This window comes from Coregonus lavaretus (assembly GCF_964263955.1).
Source record: "Coregonus lavaretus genome assembly, contig: HAP1_SCAFFOLD_458, whole genome shotgun sequence".
Lineage (NCBI taxonomy): Eukaryota > Metazoa > Chordata > Actinopteri > Salmoniformes > Salmonidae > Coregonus > Coregonus lavaretus.
In genome coordinates this window covers 972-27,960 of record NW_028156245.1, presented here as the reverse complement: position 1 = coordinate 27,960, position 26,989 = coordinate 972, and the positions used below count along the sequence as shown (strand labels likewise).

General features: G+C 41.5%; 2 protein-coding genes across 2 annotated transcripts; one reads left to right on the top strand and one right to left on the bottom strand.

Moving 5' to 3' along the window:
- The first annotated feature begins 253 nt into the window (after nt 1-253).
- LOC311126560 (NLR family CARD domain-containing protein 3-like) lies at nt 254-19,479 on the top strand. The gene is made up of 8 exons (XM_084200553.1): nt 254-357; nt 1,148-1,267; nt 8,665-8,900; nt 9,066-10,866; nt 11,200-11,373; nt 14,443-14,616; nt 16,014-16,191; nt 18,770-19,479. The coding sequence occupies exons 1-8, from the start codon at nt 290-292 to the stop codon at nt 19,304-19,306; spliced, it is 3,288 nt and encodes a 1,095-aa protein (XP_084056679.1). The 5' UTR covers nt 254-289; the 3' UTR covers nt 19,307-19,479.
- Nucleotides 19,480-23,475: 3,996 nt separating this feature from the next.
- LOC311126559 (uncharacterized protein) lies at nt 23,476-26,579 on the bottom strand. The gene is made up of 4 exons (XM_084200552.1): nt 24,765-26,579; nt 24,547-24,636; nt 24,387-24,458; nt 23,476-23,835 (listed from the first exon to the last, which is right to left on the bottom strand). Exons 1-4 carry the CDS (start codon nt 25,477-25,479, stop codon nt 23,627-23,629), a joined length of 1,086 nt encoding a protein of 361 aa, XP_084056678.1. The 5' UTR covers nt 25,480-26,579; the 3' UTR covers nt 23,476-23,626.
- Between the last annotated feature and the right edge of the window lie 410 nt (nt 26,580-26,989).

The following is a 26,989-nucleotide window of genomic DNA, read 5'->3' as shown; positions in this document are numbered from 1 at the left end:
TCAACACCTTGTAGAGTCCATGCCCTGACGAGTTGAGGCTGTTCTGAGGGCAAAAGAGAGGGGAGGTGCAACTCAATATTAGGAAGGTGTTCTTAATGTTTTGTATACTCAGTGTATGTTTTTTGCTTTCTGTAATGGCATATATTTTATTGCTTCATGTAATGTATTTTATCTATTGAAATATAGTTTTGATATATTTTGAAATGTAGTTTCATGGGGATTTATTATGTTTTCCAGAATCTCAAACCAAACTCTGAGATCAGTCTCTCCAGTACCCAGTCATCTGTCCATGAAGAGTGACTTCTCTATGGAACAACCTATACATTTTAGTGATGGACCAGTGACCTTTGACCCTAGGTAAAAATGTATCATATTACTATTGAAGAGGAGAATCTCCAAGATCTGAAACCAGATGTATTTTGTGTATCTGAGTATATACTGTAAAGCATCTGCTTATAATTAGTTGTTTATGTAATATATTTTAATACACTGAGTGTACAAAACATTATGAACACCTGCTTTTTCCATGACATAGATTGACAAGGTGAATCCAGGTGAAAGCTATGATCTCTTATTTATGTAACTTGTTAAATCAACTTCAATCAGTGGAGATGAAGGGGAGGAGACAGGTTAATGAAGGATTTTTAATCCTGGAGACAAATGAGACATGGATTGTGTAAATGTGCCATTCAGAGGGTGAATGGACAGGGTATGCCTTTGAACGGGGTATTGTAGTAGGTACCAGGCACACAGGTTTTTGTCAAGAACTGCAACGCTGCTGGGTTGTTCACGCTCAAAAGTTTCCTGTGTGTATCAAAAATGGTCCACTACCCAAAGGACATCCAGCCATTTTGACACAACTGTGGGCCGCATTGGAGTCAACATGGGCCAGCATCCCTGTGGGACGCTTTCGACACCTTGTAGAGTCCATGCCCCGACGAGTTGAGGCTGTTCTGAGGGCAAAAGAGAGGGGAGGTGCAACTCAATATTAGGAAGGTGTTCTTAATGTTTTGTATACTCAGTGTATGTTTTTTGCTTTATGTAATGGCATATATTTTATTGCTTCATGTAATGTATTTTATCTATTGAAATATAGTTTTGAAATATTTTAAAATGTAGTTTCATGGGGATTTATTATGTTTTCCAGAATCTCCAACCAAACTCTGAGATCAGTCTCTCCAGTACCCAGTCATCTGTCCATGAAGAGTGACTTCTCTATGGAACAACCTATACATTTTAGTGATGGACCAGTGACCTTTGACCCTAGGTAAGTTACTGGAAGAATTGATTATATTACTATTGAAGAGGAGAATCTTCAAGATCTGAACAAATACAGTGGGGAGAACAAGTATTTGATACACTGCCGATTTTGCAGGTGTTCCTACTTACAAAGCATGTAGAGGTCTGTATATTTTATCATAGGTACACTTCAACTGTGAGAGACGGAATCTAAAACAAAAATCCAGGAAATCACATTGTATGATTTTTAAATAATTAATTTGCATTTTATTGCATGACATAAGTATTTGATCACCTACCAACCAGTAAGAATTCCGGGTCTCACAGACCTCTTAGTTTTTCTTTAAGAAGCCCTCCTGTTCTCCACTCATTACCTGTATTAACTGCACCTGTTTGAACTCGTTACCTGTATAAAAGACACCTGTCCACACACTCAATCAAACAGACTCCAACCTCTCCACAATGTCCAAGACCAGAGAGCTGTGTAAGGACATCAGGGATAAAATTGTAGACCTGCACAAGGCTGGGATGGGCTACAGGACAATAGGCAAGCAGCTTGGTGAGAAGGCAACAACTGTTGGCGCAATTATTAGAAAATGGAAGAAGTTCAAGATGACGGTCAATCACCCTCGGTCTGGGGCTCCATGCAAGATCTCACCTCGTGGGGCATCAATGATCATGAGGAAGGTGAGGGATCAGCCCAGAACTACAAGGCAGGACCTGGTCAATGACCTGAAGAGAGCTGGGACCACAGTCTCAAAGAAAACCATTAGTAACACACTACGCCGTCATGGATTAAAATCCTGCAGCGCATGCAAGGTCCCCCTGCTCAAGCCAGCGCATGTCCAGGCCCGACTGAAGTTTGCCAATGACCATCTGGATGATCCAGAGGAGGAATGGGAGAAGGTCATGTGGTCTGATGAGACTGAAGTTTGCCAATGACCATCTGGATGATCCAGAGGAGGAAGGGGAGAAAGTCATGTGGTCTGATGAGACAAAAATATAGTTTTTTGGTCTAAACTCCACTCGCCGTGTTTGGAGGAAGAAGAAGGATGAGTATAACCCCAAGAACACCATCCCAACCGTGAAGCATGGAGGTGGAAACATCATTCTTTGGGGATGCTTTTCTGCAAAGGGGACAGGACGAATGCACCGTATTGAGGGGAGGATGGATGGGGCCATGTATCGCGAGATCTTGGCCAACAACCTCATTCCCTCAGTAAGAGCATTGAAGATGGGTCATGGCTGGGTCTTCCTGCATGACAACGACCCGAAACACACAGCCAGGGCAACTAAGGAGTGGCTCCGTAAGAAGCATCTCAAGGTCCTGGAGTGGCCCAGCCAGTCTCCAGACCTGAACCCAATAGAAAATATTTTGAGGGAGCTGAAAGTCCGTATTGCCCAGCGACAGCCCCGAAACCTGAAGGATCTGGAGAAGGTCTGTATGGAGGAGTGGGCCAAAATCCCTGCTGCAGTGTGTGCAAACCTGGTCAAGACCTACAGGAAACGTATGACCTCTGTAATTGCAAACAAAGGTTTCTGTACCAAATATTAAGTTCTGCTTTTCTGATGTATCAAATACTTATGTCATGCAATAAAATGCAAATTAATTACTTAAAAATCATACAATGTGATTTTCTCACAGTTGAAGTGTACCTATGATCAAAATTACAGACCTCTACATGCTTTGTAAGTAGGAAAACCTGCAAAATCGGCAGTGTATCATATACTTGTTCTCCCCACTGTATGTATTTTGTGTATCTGAGTATATACTGTAAAGCAGGAGGGGGCTTTGTGTGTTTTGTCCACTCAGTGTATATTTTAACATGTTGTTTCATAGTGGTTTATTTATTCCCCCCCCCCCCCCCCCCCAAACGTCTTGCCCTGCAAAAACAATTTAGTTCAATCTCAATAAGCTGGTTCATGTTCATATCTGACCATAACTGCTGTAGCGAGTATAGCCGACCAAGATATCAGTCATGGCCCTTGTTGTTACAGATACATATTATTTTATTGATATAACACAGATACAGTAGCTCTTGTGGAAACGAGACAAATCCAATCGCCTTGATACTAAATCAAAACATCATATGTTTTGCAAAAATCGCTCTGCCAGTTGCTGGTTGCTAAAATTCTAATTGTTCACGTTATTTCAGTTTATGTGACAAAACAAGCAAGTATAGTGTAGAGAATCATTGTATCATCAAAACCGATATGAAATATATTTTCCATAAACAAAAATATTGTATTTTCAACTGGTGTACAAAACCGAAATTAAAAGACGCAAAACCGAAACTTAAGACCGGGAAGCAAAGAAATAGCTCACATAGAACAGATCTACCGCTTCCTAGACTTGCTTTGAATGCCAGATCTTACATTTCTATATGAATTTGGTCGGGTCACCCAAAAAGTTACATATTGCACCTTTTAACCTTTATTTAAGGCAAGGTAGTCTGATTGAGACCAAGGTCTGTTTAAATGGAGACCTGCATGACAAGACCAAGCAAGAACACAATAAAAGTAATTACAGCAATTACACAATAAAAGTAATTACAGCAATTACACTACAAGTAATTTCAGCAATTACACAATAAAAGTAATTACAGCAATTACACTACAAGTAATTTCAGCAATTACACAATAAAAGTAATTACAGCAATTACACAATACAAGGAAATACAGCAATCACACAATACAAGTTAGAGAGACAGATGCTACAATCAAGGCAGGAAACACAAAAAGAAAAATACAAAAAAAAACATGATAAAAAAAACCATGATAAAAAAACCCATGATAAAAAAAAAACATGATAAAAAACAACCACATTCCTCAGTGAAGAGGTCCTCTACTAACAATATGAATGGACCAAAAGGCCCCCATGCATCAAACTGGACGGTATTTTGAAGATTGTTCCATAAGTGAGGTGCAAAGAAATGAAAAGCTGTTTTACCCAAATCTGTAGTGACAGAAGGAAGGAGTTCTCCATCTAAATCTGTAGTGACAGAAGGAAGGAGTTCTCCATCTAAATCTATAGTGACAGAAGGAAGGAGTTCTCCATCTAAATCTGTAGTGACAGAAGGAAGGAGTTCTCCATCTAAATCTGTAGTGACAGAAGGAAGGAGTTCTCCATCTAAATCTGTAGTGACAGAAGGAAGGAGTTCTCCATCTAAATCTGTAGTGACAGAAGGAAGGAGTTCTCCATCTAAATCTGTAGTGAAAGAAGGAAGGAGTTCTCCATCTAAATCTGTAGTGACAGAAGGAAGGAGTTCTCCATCTAAATCTGTAGTGACAGAAGGAAGGAGTTCTCCATCTAAATCTGTAGTGACAGAAGGAAGGAGTTATCCATCTAAATCTGTAGTGACAGAAGGAAGGAGTTATCCATCTAAATCTGTACTGACAGAAGGAAGGAGTTCTCCATCTAAATCTGTAGTGACAGAAGGAAGGAGTTCTCCATCTAAATCTGTAGTGACAGAAGGAAGGAGTTCTCCATCTAAATCTGTAGTGACAGAAGGAAGGAGTTCTCCATCTAAATCTGTAGTGATAGAAGGAAGGAGTTCTCCATCTAAATCTGTAGTGACAGAAGGAAGGAGTTCTCCATCTAAATCTGTAGTGACAGAAGGAAGGAGTTATCCATCTAAATCTGTAGTGACAGAAGGAAGGAGTTCTCCATCTAAATCTGTAGTGACAGAAGGAAGGAGTTCTCCATCTAAATCTGTAGTGACAGAAGGAAGGAGTTCTCCATATAAATCTGTAGTGACAGAAGGAAGGAGTTCTCCATCTAAATCTGTAGTGACAGAAGGAAGGAGTTATCCATCTAAATCTGTAGTGACAGAAGGAAGGAGTTCTCCATCTAAATCTGTAGTGACAGAAGGAAGGAGTTCTCCATCTAAATCTGTAGTGACAGAAGGAAGGAGTTCTCCATCTAAATCTGTAGTGACAGAAGGAAGGAGTTCTCCATCTAAATCTGTAGTGACAGAAGGAAGGAGTTCTCCATCTAAATCTGTAGTGACAGAAGGAAGGAGTTCTCCATCTAAATCTGTAGTGACAGAAGGAAGGAGTTCTCCATCTAAATCTGTAGTGACAGAAGGAAGGAGTTCTCCATCTAAATCTGTAGTGACAGAAGGAAGGAGTTCTCCATCTAAATCTGTAGTGACAGAAGGAAGGAGTTCTCCATCTAAATCTGTAGTGACAGAAGGAAGGAGTTCTCCATCTAAATCTGTAGTGACAGAAGGAAGGAGTTCTCCATCTAAATCTGTAGTGACAGAAGGAAGGAGTTATCCATCTAAATCTGTAGTGACAGAAGGAAGGAGTTCTCCATCTAAATCTGTAGTGACAGAAGGAAGGAGTTCTCCATCTAAATCTGTAGTGACAGAAGGAAGGAGTTATCCATCTAAATCTGTAGTGACAGAAGGAAGGAGTTCTCCATCTAAATCTGTAGTGACAGAAGGAAGGAGTTATCCATCTAAATCTGTAGTGACAGAAGGAAGGAGTTATCCATCTAAATCTGTAGTGACAGAAGGAAGGAGTTCTCCATCTAAATCTGTAGTGACAGAAGGAAGGAGTTCTCCATCTAAATCTGTAGTGACAGAAGGAAGGAGTTCTCCATCTAAATCTGTAGTGACAGAAGGAAGGAGTTATCCATCTAAATCTGTAGTGACAGAAGGAAGGAGTTCTCCATCTAAATCTGTAGTGACAGAAGGAAGGAGTTCTCCATCTAAATCTGTAGTGACAGAAGGAAGGAGTTATCCATCTAAATCTGTAGTGACAGAAGGAAGGAGTTCTCCATCTAAATGTTACATTACAGGTTTTTTCTGTATTCTGGTTAGCCATACTATATTGTTTAAATTCCATAGGTGTTATATTTAACATTTTAGCAGACGCTCTTATGCAGAGCAACATAGGGCAATTAGGGTGAAGTGCCTTGCTCAAGGGCACATTGGCTGATTTTTCACCTAGTCGGCTCGGGGATTCAAACCAGCGACCTTTCAGTTACTGGCTCTTAATGCTAAGCTACCTGCCATTACCAGTTGAATCAGATGTGCTAGCTCTCAAACTGCTGCAGGTCAATGTAGTGATTGCTTCAGGAAACTTAGTTTGCTAATGAGGCTTTCCAGCCAATTGTGTCAATTAGGTTAATTGCTCTGAGCTTCTTTATTCATTCACACAATGCACATTAGTGACATCTGCTGGTCAGCAATAAATAGCAATGTGTGATTATCAGATAAAGGTATTTTTTTCTCCACTGATTTTATCAAAACTCTGTGGTGGTAAGTCGTTGGCTTTAATAGCCTCCAGTCAGATCACATCTTACATCATGCTTATTTTTCTGCCTTCAAGTGGACTATTTTTCAAAAATGGAATCTATGGCATTATTGAGGATGTTTAAGAGAGAAGCTTATACTATACTAAATAAAACTAATTATTTGAACAACAGTGCAGAAAGTGTGGTTTCACAAAACTATTTTCTGAATAGTGTCTCTTCAACCGGATTCGAACTCATACTCACACATCCCGGAATGTTCCATAGTTCCCTACTCTACCAGCTAAGACACCAGTCAGGTGAAATTATTTGTACAAAATCCTAACTAAATGTATAAGTATGGTATCCAGTAGCAGTCGGTGTTTAAAAGCAGCTTAATCGAAGAAAGCATCGGAACCACGGTGAAATCAGTGGGATCTTGCATTTTGCAACACACGGTTTGAAAAAGCATGTGATCAAACGAAGCTTCGGACATCATTGATGACGTACTTCTGATAAAGTGATACACGCATCGGCACATTGATTCGAAGTTAGCTGCTTAGCGATTTCAACACATGTCTTGGAGCTTCAGTATGAAACATAACATCACTACGTCACTGAGGAGAGAATTGAGAACCACTGACTTAGTCAACCGTTCTCAATTGACACAAGGCCATACGTGAGTCGTTCACAAGACACCGCCACTGGCCATAGTCCCACATAACTGTGTGTATTAACAGTCATTGCATAACACAACACATTAGATAAACGTCAATGGCACTCACTCACTGTTACACAAAAAGAGCTTTGAACAAACCACTCCGCAAAATATTCTAATGAGCCACTGCCTCTACATTTTAATTATCACTAAAACGCAAATAACCCTTTTTGTGAACTGCAAAGAACCATTGAATGGCTTGAAGGGTTCGTTGAGTCATTATGGTTCTACATAGAACCATCACCTTCCCAAAGAACCCTTGCGGAACCCTCTTTTCTTAGTGTGTACATTCTATACTTTTGAAGATTTCTACAATCTGAGTTCATATAGTTTAGTAATACCACTGTGGACATGTTTCTACAACCTTCTGAGTTCATATAGTTTAGTAATACCACTGTGGACATGTTTCTACAACCTTCTGAGTTCATATAGTTTAGTAATACCACTGTGGACATGTTTCTACAACCTTCTGAGTTCATATAGTTTAGTAATACCACTGTGGACATGTTTCTACAACCTTCTGAGTTCATATAGTTTAGTAATACCACTGTGGACATGTTTCTACAACCTTCTGAGTTCATATAGTTTAGTAATACCACTGTGGACATGTTTCTACAACCTTCTGAGTTCATATAGTTTAGTAATACCACTGTGGACATGTTGCTACAACCTTCTGAGTTCATATAGTTTAGTAATACCACTGTGGACATGTTTCTACAACCTTCTGAGGTCATATAGTTTAGTAATACCACTGTGGACATGTTTCTACAACCTTTTGAGTTCATATAGTTTAGTAATACCACCGTGGACATGTTTCTACAACCTTCTGAGTTCATATAGTTTAGTAATACCACTGTGGACATGTTTCTACAACCTTCTGAGTTCATATAGTTTAGTAATACCACTGTGGACATGTTTCTACAACCTTCTGAGTTCATATAGTTTAGTAATACCACTGTGGACATGTTTCTACAACCTTCTGAGTTCATATAGTTTAGTAATACCACTGTGGACATGTTTCTACAACCTGAGTTCATATAGTTTAGTAATACCACTGTGGACATGTTTCTACAACCTTCTGAGTTCATATAGTTTAGTAATACCACTGTGGACATGTTTCTACAACCTTCTGAGTTCATATAGTTTAGTAATACCACTGTGGACATGTTTCTACAACCTTCTGAGTTCATATAGTTTAGTAATACCACTGTGGACATGTTATCCTTTCCAGAGGCTACTACCACACTCAGAGAGCAGAGTATACTGTTCCCAGCTGTCTGTCTATGAACAGTATTAACATCTACAATCTCTCTCTCCTTTATCTCTGTAGTGGATGGTCTACTCTGTTAGAGGATCAGTATTAACATCTACAATCTCTCTCTCCTTTATCTCTGTAGTGGAAGGTCTACTCTATTAGAGGATCAGTATTAACATCTACAATCTCTCTCTCTCTCCTTTATCTCTGTAGTGGATGGTCTACTCTGCCAGAGGATCAGTCCAGGTGTGCAGTGTGTCAGCAGGTGCTGAGGGATCCAGTCTCTATCACCTGTGGACACAGGTTCTGCAGACAGTGCATCACCAGATACTGGGAGAAACCTGCTCCTTCAGGAGACTATGACTGTCCTCAGTGTAGAAAGAGATCCAGAACATGGCCTGTACTACAGCACCTGAGTCAACCCAATAAAACACGAGGCTCTGAAAACAGTAAGACCACTTGCACACGTGGGCCAAGTCAATACCTTAATATGATTTACAGTAGTTAACTACAATATTATGAGATAATAGAAGTTACTGTAGTTGTGGAAGGCCCACTTTTCATCCTGTCAATGAATGTTTCTGATACACATCATTGTTCTTCTTCCCTTGTAGTGGATGACAGCCTGCAGAGAGCTATAGTAAACCATAAAGACAGTCTGAAAAGGAGGTATGAATGTGTGATAGAAGGCATGGAAATAGCAGGGAACCAAACTCCCCTCAACAGGATTTACACAGAGCTCTACATCACAGAAGGAGAGAGTGAAGGGGTTAACAATGAACATGAGGTGTGGCAGCTAGAGACAGCATCCAGGACACCAACCTCACATGACACAGCAATCCACTGCAATGACATCTTTAAACCCTTACCAGGCCAAGAGAGAAGCATCAGAACTGTGCTGACGAAGGGCATCGCTGGCATCGGAAAAACAGTCTCTGTGCAGAAGTTCATCCTAGACTGGGCTGAAGAGAAGGCGAACCAAGATGTGGATATCATATTTGTGCTTCCTTTCCGGGAGCTGAACTTGATTAAAGATCTCCAGTACAGTCTTCTCAGACTTTTAAATGGCTTCCACACAGAACTAGACATAGGCAATGCAAAGAAACTCACTGCCTGTAAAGCTATGTTCATCTTTGATGGTTTGGATGAAAGCAGACTTCCATTGGATTTCCAGCACAATGAAAAGGTGTCTGATGTCTCCCAGACATCGTCTGTCGATGTTCTGCTGACAAACCTCATCAAGGGGAATCTGCTTCCCTCTGCTCTCCTATGGATAACCTCCCGACCAGCAGCAACCAATCAGATCCCCCCTAAGTGTGTTGACCAGGTGACAGAGGTACGAGGGTTCAATGACCCACAGAAGGAGGAGTACTTCAGGAAGAGATTCAGTGATGAGGACCTGGCCAGCAGAATCATCTCACACATAAAGACATCAAGGAGCCTCCACATCATGTGCCACATTCCAGTCTTCTGTTGGATTTCTGCAGTAGTCCTTGAACACATGTTGAGTACAGACAAGAGGAGAGAGATGCCCACGACTCTGACTGAGATGTCAATACACTTCCTGCTCATTCAGACCAACCTGAAGAACCAGAAATATCATGGAAGAGATGAGATGGATCAACAGGAGCTCATGGAGTCAGATAAGGAAATTATTCTGAAGCTGGGGAAGCTGGCGTTTGAAAATCTGGAGAAGGGTAATCTCATGTTCTATGAAGAAGACCTGAAAGAGTGTGGCATTGATGTCAAAGAAGCCTCAGTGTACTCAGGAGTGTGCACACAAATCTTTAAAGAAGAGTCTGTGTTATTTCAGAGAGTGGTGTACTGCTTTGTTCATCTGAGCATTCAGGAGTTTCTCTCAGCTGTCTACATGTACCATTGTTACACAACCAAGAACATGGATGCACTGAAGCCCTTCCTCAAGAGAAAGTCTAGAGCTGCATCTGAAGAGCTAACCTTGCATGAGCTGCTGAAGAGTACCGTGGATAAAGCCTTGGAGAGCAAGAACGGACACCTGGACCTCTTTGTCCGCTTCCTTCATGGCATGTCACTGGAGTCCAATCAGAAACTCCTACGAGGTCTGGTGACACAGACAGAAAGGAGTCCAGACAGCGTCCAGAAAACAATCCGATCCCTTAAGGTGATGCAGAGGAAGAACATCTCCCCTGAGAGGTGCATCAATCTCTTCCACTGTCTGATAGAGATGAAAGACCATTCAGTACAAGAGGAAATCCAAGCGTACTTGAGGTCAGAGAAGAGATCCAAAAACCTCACACTTTCTCAGTGTTCAGCACTGGCCTACATGCTACAGATATCAGAGGAGGTTCTGGATGTGTTTGACCTGAAGGTATACAAGACATCAGAGGAGGGTCGTAGGAGACTGCTCCCAGCTGTGAGAGGCTGCAGGAAAGCTCTGTAAGTATTCATGGAAATATCCCACACCAAAATACATTGTAGTTACAGCAGCATTTTTATTGGCTGACTGGCTCTGTAAGTACTCATGTGACTATCCCTCAGACCAAACTTTACTGTATGTAAGAACAACAATATTTTCATTGGCTGACTAAACTTTCTATCAGCTGAAAAGTCTTAAACAAACTGTAATACAAACGGATCAGAAAAGTTGTAGCATTGAGACATCTATACACAGTGTTCACATTATTAGTGCAGGGGTAACAGTGTAAGCAGGGAAGCTAAATGTAACATTTTAATACAACCTGTCCCTCAAGGTATTTACTCTGTTGACAGACTCACTGGCTGTAAACTCACAGACACATCCTGTGAAGTGTTGGTCTCAGCTCTCAGTTCAAACCCCTCACACCTGAGAGAGCTGGATCTGAGTAACAATGACCTGAAGGATTCAGGAGTGAAGCTGCTCTCCGCTGGACTGGGGAATCCCCACTGTAAACTGGAGACTCTGAGGTCAGTATTCCTGTAGTTGGTCAACAAGTGATAACTGTTCACCAGATCCACATGTGTTTACCAGGCACACATAGTCCACACCATATGTGTTTGGACAGTGAAGCTTACAGTTTTACATTTGGTGCTATGCTCCAGCATTTTGGATTTGAAATTGTTTCATATTAGGCGACCGTACAGAATGTCACTTTTTATTTGAGGGTATTCATACATACCTGTTTTACTGTTTAGAAATGAAAGCACTTAATGTATCTAGTTCTCCCATTTGAAAAAGTCATAAGTATTTGGACAAATTAATTTAGTCCAAAGTTTAGTATTTGGTCCAATATTCTTTGCCTGTAGTGATTACATCAAGCTTGTGATTCTACAAACTTGTTGAATACATTTGCCGTTTGTTTTGGTTGTGTTTTGGATTATGTTTTACCCAATAGAAACTGAATGGTGAATAATGTCCTGTCATTTTGGAGTCACTTCACTTGTATTGTCAGTAAGAATAGAATATGTTTCTGAACACTTCTACATTCATGTGGATGCTACCATGATTATGAATAATCATGAATGAATCATGAATGATGATGAATGAGAAAGTTACAGAGGAACAAGGATCATTCCCCCTCTGTTATTGGTAATGGTGAGAGGTTAGCATGTTTTGTTGTAGCTTCTGTAACTTTCTCATTCATAATTGTTAATGATTCCTTCATGATTTTTATTAATCATGGCATCATTAGGATTAATTTAGTAGTGTTTAGAAACCTGTTATCTACTCACTTAGACAGAAAATTACTCCAGTCATCATCCACCATTCAGTTACTATTGGACAAAATATAACCCAAAACACAACCAAAACAAACTGCAAATGCAACCAACGAGTTTGGGACCAAATACTCAACTTTTGACTACTTTTATACACTATAAGTGAAATGGTCAGAATACTTATGACTTCTTCAAATGGGGGAATAGATACATAAAGTGCTTTCATTTAAAATGTTAGCTTCTCTATCAAAATAGATATGGTGTGGACTGTATACTCATACAATCTAAATCTGATACCTCACTGTCTGTCATTTGACTGATACTGCTTTTTAAACTGCTCTGGTCAGTCTACTCAAATATTTGTACTATACAGTGAGGGAAAAAAGTATTTGATCCCCTGCTGATTTTGGACGTTTGCCCACTGACAAAGACATGATCAGTCCATCATTTTAATGATAGGATTATTTGAACAGTGAGAGACAGAATAACAACAAAAAAATCCAGAAAAACGCATGTCAAAAATGTTATAAATTGATTTGCATTTTAATGAGGGAAATAAGTATTTGACCCCTCTGCAAAACATGACTTAGTACTTGGTGACAAAACCCTTGTTGGCAATCAGAGGTCAGACGTTTCTTGTAGTTGGCCACCAGGTTTGCACACATCTCAGGAGGGATTTTGTCCCACTCCTCTTTGCAGATCTTCTCCAAGTCATTAAGGTTTTTAGGCTGACGTTTGGCAACTCGAATCTTCAGCTCCCTCCACAGATTTTCTATGGGATTAAGGTCTGGAGACTGGCTAGGCCACTCCAGGACCTTAATGTGCTTCTTCTTGAGCCACTCCTTTGTTGCCTTGGCCGTGTGTTTTGGGTCATTGTCATGCTGGAATACCCATCCACAACCCATTTTCAATGCCCTGACTGAGGGAAGGAGGTTCTCATCCAAGATTTGATGGTACATGGCCCCGTCCATCGTCCCTTTGATGCGGTGAAGTTGTCCTGTCCCCTTAGCAGAAAAACACCCCCAAAGCATAATGTTTCCACCTCCATGTTTGACGGTGGGGATGGTGTTCTTGGGGTCATAGGCAGCATTCCTCCTCCTTCAAACACGGTGAGTTAAGTTGATGCCAAAGACCTAGTTTTTGGTCTCATCTGACCACAATACTTTCTGAATCATTCAGATGTTCATTGGCAAACTTCAGACGGGCCTGTATAAGTGCTTTCTTGAGCAGGGGGACCTTGCGGGCGCTGCAGGATTTCAGTCCTTTCACTGCATAGTGCATGGTTCTTCAATTCTGGTCCTGGAGGGCCGAAACACTTCTGTTTTTTATTTCTACCTGGTAGTTAATTGCACTCACCTGGTGTCCCAGGTCTGAATTAGCCCCTGATTAGAAGGAGAGGATGAAAAACAGAGGTGTTTCGGCCCTCCAGGACCGGAATTGAAGAACCCTGGCATAGTGTGTTACCAATTGTTTTCTTGGTGACTAAAGTCCCAGCTGCCATGAGATCCTTGACAAGATCCTCCCGTGTAGTTCTGGGCTGATTCCTCACTGTTCTCATAATCATTGCAACTCCACGAGGTGATATCTTGCATGGAGTCCCAGGCCGAGGGAGATTGACAGTTATTTTGTGTTTCTTCCATTTGCGAATAATCGCACCAACTGTTGTCACCTTCTCACCAATTGTTTGGCGATGGTCTTGTACCCATTCCAGCCCTGTGTAGGTCTACAATCTTGTCCCTGACATCCTTGGAGAGCTCTTTGGTCTTGGCCATGGTGGAGAGTTTGGAATCTGAATGATTGATTGCTTCTGTGGACAGGTGTCTTTTATACAGGTAACAAGCTGAGATTAGGAGCACTCCCTTTAAGAGTGTGCTCCTAATCTCAGCTCGTTACCTGTATAAAAGACACCTGGGAGCCAGAAATCTTTCTGGTTGAGAGGGGGTCAAATACTTATTTCCCTCATTAAAATGCAAATCAATTTATAACATTTTTTACATGCGTTTTTCTGGATTTTGTTGTTGTTATTCTGTCTCTCACTGTTCAAATAAACCTACCATTAAAATTATAGACTGATCATTTCTTTGTCAGTGGGCAAACGTACAAAATCAGCAGGGGATCAAATACCTTTTTCCCTCACTGTACATGTTTCTATCTAGAAGCAATAATCTGATAATTTCTAATAATGATACATTAATTTATGAATAGATATGGCAGGTTTCAGGACACTGATATATCTGAATATGTTGAAAAAATATACTGCCACTATTTTGACCACCAAAGAATAGCAGTGTGATTTTAGTATGATTTTACTCTTTGCAGGCTGTCAGTCTGTGGAGTCACAGAGGAAGGCTGTGCTTCTCTGGTCTCAGCTCTGAAGTCAAACCCCTCACACCTGAGAGAGCTGGATCTGAGTAACAATGACCTGAAGGATTCAGGAGTGAAGCTGCTCTCTGCTGGACTGGGGAATCCCCACTGTAAACTGGAGACTCTGAGGTCAGTATTCCTGTAGTTGGTCAACAAGTGAGAACTGTTCACCAGATACACATGTGTTTACCAGGCACACATAGTCCACACCATATGTGTTTGGACAGTGAAGCTTACAGTTTTACATTTGGTGCTATGCTCCAGCATTTTGGATTTGAGATAGAATGTTTCATATTAGGCGACAGAACAGAATGTCACCTTTTATTTAAAGGTATTCATATATATTTTACCGTTTAGAAATGAAAGCACTTAATGTATCTAGTTCTCCCATTTGAAAAAGTATTTTATTATTTGGACAAATTAATTTAGTCCAAAGTTTAGTGTTTGGTCCAATATACTCTGCCTGCAGTGATTACATCAAGCTTGTTATTCTACAAACTTGTTGAATACATTTGCAGTTTGTTTTGGTTGTGTTTTGGATGATGTTTTCCCCAATAGAAACTGAATGGTGAATAATGTCCTGTCATTTTGGAGTCACTTCACTTGTATTGTCAGTAAGAATAGAAGATGTTTCTGAACACTTCTACATTCATGTGGATGCTACTATGATTATGAATAATCATTAATAAATGGTGAATGATGATGAATGAGAAAGTTACAGAGGAACAAGGATCATACCCCCTCTGTTATTGGTAATGGTGAGAGGTTAGCATGTTTTGTTGTAGCCTCTGTAACTTTTTCATTCATAATTGTTCATGATTTATTCATGATTTTTAGTAATCATGGCATTATCAGGATTAATTTAGTAGTGTTTAGAAACATGTTATCTACTCACTTAGACAGAAGATTACTCCAGTCATCATCCACCATTCAGTTACTATCGGGCAAAACATAACCCAAAACACAACCACAACAAACTGCAAATGCAATCAACGAGTTTACAACCAAATACTAAACTTTTGACTACTTTAATACACTATAAGTGAATTGGTCAGAATACGTTTGACTTCTTCAAATGGGGGACTAGATACATAAAGTGCTTTAATTTCTAAACGGTGAAACAGATATGTATTAAAATACCCTCAAATAAAAGGTGACATTAAATACTGTCACCTCATATGAAACATTTGATCTCAAATCCAAAATGCTGGAGTATAGAGCCACATTTAAAATGTTAGCTTCACTGTCAAAATATATATGGTGTGGACTGTATACTCAATACAATCTAAATCTGATACCTCACTGTCTGTCTTTTGACTGATACTGCTTTTTAAACTGCTCTGGTCAGTCTACACAAATATTTGTACTATACATTTTTCTCTCTACACACAATATTATGATTTTTTCTAATAATAATATATATATGGCAGGTTTCAGGACACTGGTATAAATGAAAAAATATACTGCCACTATTTTCACCACCAAAGAATTGCAGTGTGGTTTTAATATGATTTGACTCTTTGCAGGCTGTCAGGCTGTCTAGTCACAGAGGAAGGCTGTGCTTCTCTGGTCTCAGCTCTGAAGTCAAACCCCTCACACCTGAGAGAGCTGGACCTGAGCTACAATCACCCAGGAGACTCAGGAGTCAGACTGCTCTCTGCTGGACTGGAGGATCCACACTGCAGACTGGAGAAACTCAAGTATGTAGAGGGTTTATGTCAATGTTCATATCAGACATGTTGGAGTTATCAGGCTAGTTAAGACAAACATTCTGACCACCACTTGGACTAAGTTATATAAAGACTGTGTGTGTGTGTGTGTGTGTGTGTGTGTGTGTGTGTGTGTGTGTGTCTGTGTGTGTGTGCGTGTGTGTGTGTGTGTCCAGTGTGTGTGTGTGTGTGTGTGTGTGTGTGTGTGTGTGTGTCCGGTGTGTGTGTGTGTGTGTGTGTCTGTGTGTGTGTGCGTGTGTGTGTCCAGTGTGTGTGTCCAGTGTGTGTGTCCAGTGTGTGTTTGTGTGTGTGTGTGTGTGTGTCCAGTGTGTGTTTGTGTGTGTGTGTGTGTGTGTGTCCGGTGTGTGTGTGTGTGTGTGTGTGTGTCTGTGTGTGTGTGCGTGTGTGTGTCCAGTGTGTGTGTCCAGTGTGTGTGTTTGTGTGTGTGTGTGTGTGTGTGTGTCCGGTGTGTGTGTGTGTGTGTGTGTGTGTGTCCAGTGTGTGTGGGTGTCCAGTGTGTGTGTGTGTGTGTGTGTGTGTCCAGTGTGTGTGGGTGTCCAGTGTGTGTGTGTGTGTGTGTGTGTGTGTCCAGTGTGTGTGTGTGTGTGTGTCCAGTGTGTGTGTGTGTCTGTGTGTGTCGTGTGTGTGTCCAGTGTGTGTGTCCAGTGTGTGTGTCCAGTGTGTGTGTGTATGCACGTGTATCAGTACACACACTAGACACACACACACACTGGACAAACACACACACACACACACACACACACACACTGGACACACACACAAACACACACACACTGGACACACACAAACACACAGACTTACTCACACTGGACACACACACACACACACACACACACTGGACACACACACTGGACACACACTGGACACACACAAACACACAGACTTACTCACACTGGACAAACACAAACACACACACACACATACACTAGACACACACACACACTAGACATACACACACTGGACACACACACACAATGGACACAGATACACACACTGGACAAACACACATACACACACTGGACACACACACACACTGGACAAACACACACACACACACACACACTGGACACACACACTGGACAAACACACACACACTGGACAAACACACACACACACACTGGACACACACACACTGGACACACACACACACACACACACTGGACACACAAACACACACACTTGACATACACACACACACTGGACAGACACACACACACACACACACACACACACCCACACACTGGACACACACACACTGGACACACACTGGACACACACACACACACACACTGGACACACACACACACACACACTCACTGGACACACACAAACAGTGGACACGCACACACACACACACACACACACTAGACACACACATACACTAGACACACACACACACACTAGACATACACACACACTGGACACACACACACAATGGACACACATACACACACTGGACAAACACACACACACTGGACACACACACACACGCTGGACACACTGGACACATACACACACACACACACACACACTGGACACACACACACACACACACACTGGACACACACACTGGACAAACACACACACACTGGACAAACACACACACACACACACACACACACACACACTGGACACACACACACACTGGACACACACACACACACACTGGACACACAAACCCACAAACTTGACATACACACACACACTGGACAGACACACACACACACTCACACACACACACTGGACACACACACGCACACACATACACACACACACACACACACACTGGACACACACACACTGGACACACACACACACACTGGACACACACAAACAGTGGACACACACACACACACACTTGGACAAATGTATATACTGACTGTGTGTGTGTGTGTGTGTGTGTGTGTGTGTGTGTGTGAGTTCAGGTGTATCCCTCAATGACTGTCTGTTCTTCTGCTTACCGCTACAGTGTGGAACATGGTGGAGAGAACACAATGAAACCTGGACTTAGAAAATGTGAGTGTTGACTGCTGTGAAGAATATGACTAAGAATAAGTCTTAATTCAAGTGAAGTCAAAGTCAAAGACCACCATCATTACTTACTTGGTCATATTAAATATCAGCTGTAGTTCTACAGAAGCACAAATCAGGGACACCAAAGTTTACAAAGAGTTGCTTTGACAATGTGTGTGTCTGTGTGTGTGTGTGGCGCGTTCGTGTTACTTTAGAAATGTGTGTGTGTGTTCATGCATGCATGAAGGTGTGTGTGTGTTCAGGGTGTGTGTGTCCAGGGTGTGTGTGTGTGTGTTCAGGATGTGTTTGTGTGTGTGTGTTCAGGATGTGTGTGTGTGTGTGTGTGTGTGTAATTAATGGGAATAAGTGTGTTTTATATTACCATACAGTATAACATATGATCATTCAACAAGTCTCAAGTTACCTTAACTTCTCCTTTTGATACCTAGAAACATCTTCATTAAATTAATTAGTGAAAAGTGAGTTAACATTCTAATGTGAATGATGATGATTTCTAATATTGTGTCTGGTTTCATCCATCAGATGTCTGTGATCTCACACTGGACCCAAACACAGTAAACAGATTCCTCTCTCTGTCTGAGGAGAACAGAAAGGTGACATGGAGGAGAGAGGAGCAGCCGTATCCTTATCACCCAGAGAGATTTGAGGACTGTAGACAGGTGCTGTGTAGAGAGGGTCTGACTGGGCGCTGTTACTGGGAGGTAGAGTGGAGTGGGGGAGGGGCTGATATAGGAGTGGCATATAAAGGAATCAGCAGGAGAGGAGGGGGGTGGGGTGATGACTGTTGGATTGGATGTAATGACAAGTCCTGGAGTCTGCTCTGCTCTGACAACAGTTACTCTGTCAGGCACAATAATAAGTCCACTACCATAGACGTCCCCTCCTCCAGCTCCCACAGAGTAGGAGTGTATCTGGACTGGCCAGCCGGCACTCTGTCCTTTTACAGAGTCTCCTCTGACACACTGACCCACCTGAACACATTCCACTCCACATTCACTGAGCCCCTCTATCCAGGGTTTAGGGTTTATGATGTTGACTCCTCAGTGTCCCTGTAAATAATAACCATGGTAACACTGACACACACACACACACACACACACTGGACACGCACACACACTGGACACACACACACAATGGACACACACACTGGACACATACACACACTGGGGACACACAAACACAAACACACTAAACACACACACACACACACACTGTACACACACACACACACACACACACACTGTACACACACACACACACACTGGACACACACACACACTGGACACACACACTGGACAAACACACACACACACACACACACACACACTGGACACACACACTGGACACACACACACACACACGACACACACACACACACACACACACACAGTCTTGTATTTGTAACCAATTAAGGACCCCTCTTAAATACCTACCTTTCGAGGACAATGCTTTCCAGACATCATAGGAGCACAGAAATTACACTCATGAGTTTGAAAAAAAATCTATAATCAGGAAATCACTTAAAGTGACTTACTCCTTGAAAAAAGTACACTTGAAATTTTACCACCTAATTGAGACCGTACATTGCATTATAATGCATTGCCATCAGCCATGAAGGGAATGCCGCCTATGAAATCTATGAAAGCATCCAACTGCCTGCGTTGCGCCTAAAGGAAGCGTACAATAATTACAGTTTTTCTCGATTGTTTACACACATTTTCTGAAAGCATGCCTCATATTCTCAGAACTCTACACACAAATCAAATAACACACACACAATGGGCAAAACCCCTCAATTCTCCAGCAAAATGAAACTTTACATTCAAAACCATGTTATTTCTTATCAAAATGGTATTTTGTTTTCAAATGACACACACAAACCATCATATGAATAGACATTTATAAGAACCAGTTGAACACTGATGTGCTCAATGTAAAACACTATGATGAACGGAAAACACTTCTTCTCCATTCATCATAATGACTTAGGCCTTTTTTTGGTTCAGTGTTGCCATTACTACAGACAGTACAAACATAAGTGTGTTGTAAAATATTTGAGAATATTGTTATTATACTCAGAACACACAAATACACGGTAACAAATATATTTCATTTTTCCCACAAAAACAATGTACACAGTGTACATCCCATTCCCAACCAACACAAAGTTACACATACAGTGGTTTACATACAAAACAGAAGAATTTAATGTATACAATTACAGTAAAAATAATAAATGCTGCATCCTCTCTTCTGTTGCGGTCTGGCCACAGCACCTCATCCACATCACAAGCAATGTTTTCCCTGGCCAAGCAGCGGGGGAAATATCGCCTAGCATGGCGATTCCAGCCATGAAAAGCATCAGCTGCTATATCTCCACATGCGTCTTCCATAGCTTGGAGAAGAGGTATACGCGTTTGTGGATTTCGGTCATACACTTTCCATCTCCAGGCAGAAAAAAATTCCTCAATAGGATTGAGGAATGGAGAATATGGAGGGAGATAAACAACTAAAAAGCGTGGGTGGGCAGTGAACCAGTTACGAACCAGAGCAGCCCTGTGGAAACTTACGTTGTCCCAAATGACAACGTACCTGAGCTGCTCTGGGCCATCTACCTGATCTGGTGGAATTTGTGTGTTGTGTAGGGTGTCCAGGAACGTGATCAGATGGGCGGTGTTGTAGGGGCCAAGGGTAGCATGGTGATGGATGACGCCGTGGTGGGTAATCGCTGCACACATTGTGATGTTCCCTCCGCGCTGGCCAGGGACTTGAACAATGGCACGCTGGCCGATGATATTCCTTCCCCTCTTTCTTCTTTTTGTGAGGTTGAATCCAACCTCATCAATGAAGATGAACCGGTGCTCCACTGCACCTGCTCAAAGTTGGCTGTACTCTTTGCCCAGCCTCCCTCATTGTTAGACCATGGTTGACCACATGATCAACCAAAGTGGCTCGGATCTCATCAGAGATTACCGTCCTTGGCCTTCCTCGTCCTCGTCCTCGTCCTCCCCGTCCTCCTCCTCTTACTCTCACTCCTCTGGCTCTGCCTCTGTTTCCAATGTTGGCATCCATTGCTCCAAAACAGAAGAGCTCACCTGTTGCCCTTTTATGCTAAAGCTCTGATTGCTAATTGTAAAACTGTGTGACGGGTGTTTGCCCATGTGATGAGTCAGTGTGCATATTTGAATGGCAGTGTGTTCATTGTGAAAACAAGAGATTTTCTGCATGAAAATTGTGCCAAATGCAAAGATTTGTGTGTAGTGTTTTGAAAAGAGTGTGTTGTAGAACTGCAATTTGAGTGTAAAGCAGGAATTGTGCTTGTAGTTTAGCAGAATTGGTTCAGGGGGTTGGTGCATGAGTTACATGTTGTGGTCATTGTGTCTCAAGTACCAGTATTTGTTTGTAAGCAATTGAGAAAAACTGTAACAAGTTTAAATTTGAATCGATTTTGGTTTGTTTCTAGTGTAGCAGGTAGAATGCCACAATGATGCGACACGGATGGCAACGCAACGGCTCTAGTGTAGTTTTTCTGTAAAGTATTTAAACTGGAACAACCATTTCAGTAATGGATTCAATATATCCAAGTAACAGATGAATAGTTTAGGAAAATGTTTTTTATTTTTGTGTAACATTCAAAGTCATCAGCAGGCTTCCAAACTTGAAAAACCCTTGAAGTATTCAGGAGAACCTTAGTCACTCCAAAGGTGACCTCGGTTTTCAACCACTCCACAAATTTCTTGTTAACAAACTATAGTTTTGGCAAGTCAGTTAGGACATCTACTTTGTGCATGACACAAGTAATTTTTCCAACAATTGTTTACAGACAGATTATTTCACTTATAATTCACTGTATCACAATTCCAGTGGGTCAGAAGTTTACATACACTAAGTTGACTGTGCCTTTAAACAGCTTGGAAAATTCCAGAAAATGATGTCATGGCTTTAGAAGCTTCTGATAGGCTAATTGACATCATTTGAGTCAATTGGAGGTGTACCTGTGGATGTATTTCAAGGCCTACCTTCAAACTCAGTGCCTCTTTGCTTGACATCATGGGAAAATGAAAATAAATCAGCCAAGACCTCAGAAGAAAAGAAAATTGACATCCACAAGTCTGGTTCATCCTTGGGAGCAATATTCAAACGCCTGAAGGTACCACGTTCATCTGTACAAACAATAGTACGCAAGTATTAACACTATGGGACCACGCAGCCGTCATACCGCTCAGGAAGGAGACGCGTTCTGTCTCCTAGAGATGAACGTACTTTGGTGCGGAAAGTGCAAATCAATCCCAGAACAACAGCAAAGGACCTTGAAGATTCTGGAGGAAACAGGTACAAAAGTATCTATATCCACAGTAAAACGAGTCCTATATCGACATAACCTGAAAGGCCGCTCAGCAAGGAAGAAGCCACTGCTCCAAAACCACCATAAAAAAGTCTGACTACGGTTTGCAACTGCACATGGGGACAAAGATCGTGCTTTTTGGAGAAATGTCCTCTGGTCTGATGAAACAAAAATATTTGGCCATAATGACCATCGTTATGTTTGGAGGAAAAAGGGGGACGCTTGCAAGCCGAAGAACACCAACAACATCTCAAGACATCAGTCAGGAAGTTAAAGCTTGGTCGCAAATGGGTCTTCGAAATGGACAATGACCCCAAGCATACTTCCAAAGTTGTGGCAAAATGGCTTAAGGACAACAATGTCAAGGTATTGGAGTGGCCATCACAAAGCCCTGACCTCAATCCTATAGAATATTTGTGGGCAGAACTGAAAAAGCGTGTGCGAGCAAGGAGGCCTACAAACCTGACTCAGTTACACCAGCTCTGTCAGGAGGAATGGGCCAAAATTTACCCAAATTATTGTGGGAAGCTTGTGGAAGGCTACCCGAAACGTTAAACAATTTAAAGGCAATACACTCAATTAGTATTTGGTAGGATCTAAACTTCTGACCCACTGGGAATGTGATGAAAGAAATGAAAGCTGAAATAAATCATTCTCTCAACTATTATTCTGACATTTCACATTCTTAAAATAAAGTGGTGATCCTAACTGACCTAAGACAGGGAATTTTTACTAGGATTAAATGTCAAGAATTGTGAAAAACTGAGTTTAAATGTATTTGGCTAAGGTGTATTTAAACTTCCGACTTCAACTGTATATATGAAACATTCATAAGAACTTCTTTTATAAAGCAGAACCGAGTTCTCTCAGGAACCTTAAGAACTAAGGAATAACCATTTAAGGACTTTAATTTCTCCAATGTAATACAGGCTAAGAAACCCAAGATCACAAAGAAAACAAAAGTGACATTCAGTTGGTAGCTACTATATAAGAAATTAAAATCTGGATAGAGCAGAACCATAGTCTACACTTATTTTCTCTGATCTGCAATTATTCTGTTGTGTACATAGAACTTCACCGCTCTCCAGTCTCTGTTTACTAGTGCTTGGGGAGAAGCAGCAATGCATTTCTCACAGTCTTGTTTTCCAGGCGTTTTTCCCATTCGGATAAAATTCATCAAGGAATCTTCAACTGCATCCACCTCTATTGTCGACCAATACCTTTTTGTTCCTTTGGCACCTTTGGAAAGAGATTGCATTATACATGACTACATTAGGCCACAAAAAAATTACAAAAATTAAAAGGATGACTACAATGAACTTGAACCTCTCTTTCTATTAACTCTACAAGGTTGCAGCTGTATATTCAGTGAGTGTGTTGAAGTTAAGCTAACAATCCTAACTAAATAACTACATAGATAAGCGTGTGAGAGAAGAATGTGCAATGCTGACATCAAGGCAGACTCAATCTGTATGGAATCTAAGCCCAACAATCTGTTTGCAATGTAAACCTTCTAATAAAAGCAATAAGTATTAAATCAAGTTCCCTACCTCCAAGAAAAACAATCTAAAGTGTGGTAATCCTTCTGTGTTATCATCTATCCTGACACACTAATTCCAGATCTAATGTCTTGACTTGTGTACAATCCAAACTCAACCGTTCTGTGCTGGCATGGTTGGAAATACACTAACTGATGAGGACAGAATTGATCTGGACCAGCACAGTACAGCCATAGGTTGACACTACAGAGTGAAAACGCACTGACTGAAGGCAGCAGGAAACATGCTTACCGTGTGGGCCTCTCTTTTGTCCCAGCTTTCCCTTGGTCATTGGCTGTTTGGCCCGAATTGCTGACATCTCTCCTGGAAAATATCAGTGGAAATCATGTCATTTTCCAACAGTACATTGTAATTAAGAATAGGTCCATGTGTATGTAAGGTATAGGCATACCTGTCAGATTTCCTTCATAGGATTTTTCAGACGACTCCTCTCTCTCAGAGTCACTCTCTGATGCGCAATCAGTGGCTGCAGCATCCATTTCTTCAGACATAACAGTTTGTAAAAGACAGCCAAAAGAAGAATGGTAAATTGAGGCAAGCTAAATCTGCGCAAAACAAATCAAAGTGTAAACATTTTGCCATTAAACTAAACACTGGGGGTAAACTTACCACTGGGGCTGATGGTTATTTGATCCAGAGTTTTCCCCTTGAACTCTGCCAATCTGCCCTGTTCACACGCCATCAGTATTTTACTTATTTTTGCCAACTGAAGCGTTCCCTCTGGAAGACGGTAGAACATTCGATGAATCCGAATGTCATGACCCAAGAAGTCAGCAAACTGGTCCTGTTCTGTATCATTGAGATTTAACACTCTAGAGAGGGTGGTAACCTGTTTTCGTAGTTTAGTTGATGACAATGCTTCAGGTAACTTGGCACCACATTGTTTGGCATAGACGCGGATGCAGTCATTCCCCCGAAAATGTGTATCATATCCTGGCCTGGCAAATAAGTAGATATTACCTTCGCTCACTCCACATGAGCACCGCTCTTTGATAAGCAGCTCTAAAGATTCCACCATCACTGGAGTGAGGATTACAGGCACCTTCCTGCCACGCTTCCCACAGGTTTCGATGCGTTCAAAATGCGCACAGAGCAGTCTCTCAACCTCTGTTAGCGCCACTGCAACATCTTTGTTAAGTGGGGATTTGTCCCTGGAGTGAAATGTTGCCACAGACATCTTTGACACCTCTCCCTCTCTTTTCCTGTTGAAGATAATCATCTGAGCCAGTATCACTTTTGCTAGATTGCACCATTTTCTTGAGGTTTTCTCATCGCACAGTTGGTTGTAGTATTGTTTCTGCTTTTCATCTAAGTACATGTCCATTTTTTTAACATCATCTGCTAATGGAATAAGCTGCGGTGCGTTCCATTTCCTCTGTTCGTGTACGATATGCAGCAAAAGAGATCATTTCATTCCAGCGAAGACGGTAGATGCCTTGGAGGTCTCGGACTAGCTTAAACTTTTCTTCATTCTGGGTAATAAGAGCTTCACCCTCCATGACGTCTGCAATTTTCTGGATGCTTTGCCCAAGCTTTGTGGCCAAGGTTGCTTTTTCAAATTTGTTTGTCTTTTCATCAAAGCCAGTCACTTCTTTGACAGCTTTTATGATGTATTGGAAGTGTTGTGGGTTGATATAATCCTTCATCTTTTTCAGTGGTGTCACCTTTCTACCTTTAATCACGAGTCTCCCTAGTTCTCGCAAAGTTTGACGAATGTGCTGGTGTTGTGAGGGGTTCTCCCCTTTCTTGTTGTAAATTTTTTCACCCAATGCCAAGATGTATCTGTCTTCTTTTACTGCATGGGCTACATCATCTTGAGCCATGTTACTCACCAGTTTCCAGACCTTCTCGCTGACTCCTTTAGCAACCGGTTGAGCACTAGCACAGAGTGCCTGGATTCTGGTTTTGCCAGGCATCTCCTTACGAACATTTTGTGCTAGTGTGCACCTTGCCACATGCCTCCACATAGATTTGCGTTTAAAGAGCCCATGGCAGGCAAAACAATGCTGATAGTCCTGGTGATTGCTCTTGTCATCACTTGTTTGCTTACATGGTACCAAAACCCCCTTTCCTTCTTTAAGTGCCTGAATGTTGTGTGCCCGATTCCCCTTCTTGCGAAGGAGATTCAGCTGAAGTCTCCTAGCTTTTGACTTCTTTGCAAACTGAAGTGCAGTAGCTACTTCCATTTCATCCCCATGTTTATGTTCTAAATGACGGGCGATTTTGGATTGCGGTTGCTCGCAAAACAGACAGAAGTGCTTTTTTTGGTGGTACTTTTTGGATCCATCTACTTCTGAGACATTCATTACAAGCAATGATTCACTGCTAGTGTTCGACTTTGGGGAACTAGTACATCTCTTATAAGTATTTTCGTATCGCTTCATTCTCTTGAGTTCTGATTCTCCATTTGAGCTGTTTTCTTCTGAGGAATGTCACGATCGCCTATGAAGTACGACCAAAGCGCAGCGTTGGGAGTGAACATGATGATTTTAATGATGAAACACACGACAAAACAAAACACGATCCGTGACGTCCTCAGTTACACCGACTGAACATAGAACAAAAACCCACAACCCCAAGGTGAACAATGACAGTTTAAATATGGCTCCCAATCAGAGATAACGAGCCGACAGCTGACACTCGTTACCACTGATTGGGAGTCACTCAACCAAACACAGAAACAACCAATAACCACCCAACCAACCCAAACACAACAATACTTAACACACTCTGGCTAAAATACCAAGTCCCGGAACCAGAGCGTGACAAGGAACTTCTGCATCTCTTGATAGTCTTCTTGTATTGCTTCTTTCTCTTGACACCCGCTAATTTAT

Bases quoted from the DNA above. Each gene is read 5' to 3' on its own strand.
- LOC311126560 (XM_084200553.1), top strand. From the start codon at position 290: ATGAAGAGTGACTTCTCTATGGAACAACCTATACATTTTAGTGATGGA. The intron at 358-1,147 runs GTAAAAATGTAT...TATGTTTTCCAG, and splicing joins CCAGTGACCTTTGACCCTAG to AATCTCCAACCAAACTCTGA. The intron at 16,192-18,769 runs GTAGAGGGTTTA...TGGTTTCATCCA, and splicing joins GACTGGAGAAACTCAAGTAT to TCAGATGTCTGTGATCTCAC.
- LOC311126559 (XM_084200552.1), bottom strand. From the start codon at position 25,479: ATGGACATGTACTTAGATGAAAAGCAGAAACAATACTACAACCAACTG. The intron at 24,637-24,764 runs GTAAGTTTACCC...TTATGTCTGAAG, and splicing joins AATAACCATCAGCCCCAGTG to AAATGGATGCTGCAGCCACT. The intron at 23,836-24,386 runs GTAAGCATGTTT...CTCTTTCCAAAG, and splicing joins ACAAAAGAGAGGCCCACACG to GTGCCAAAGGAACAAAAAGG.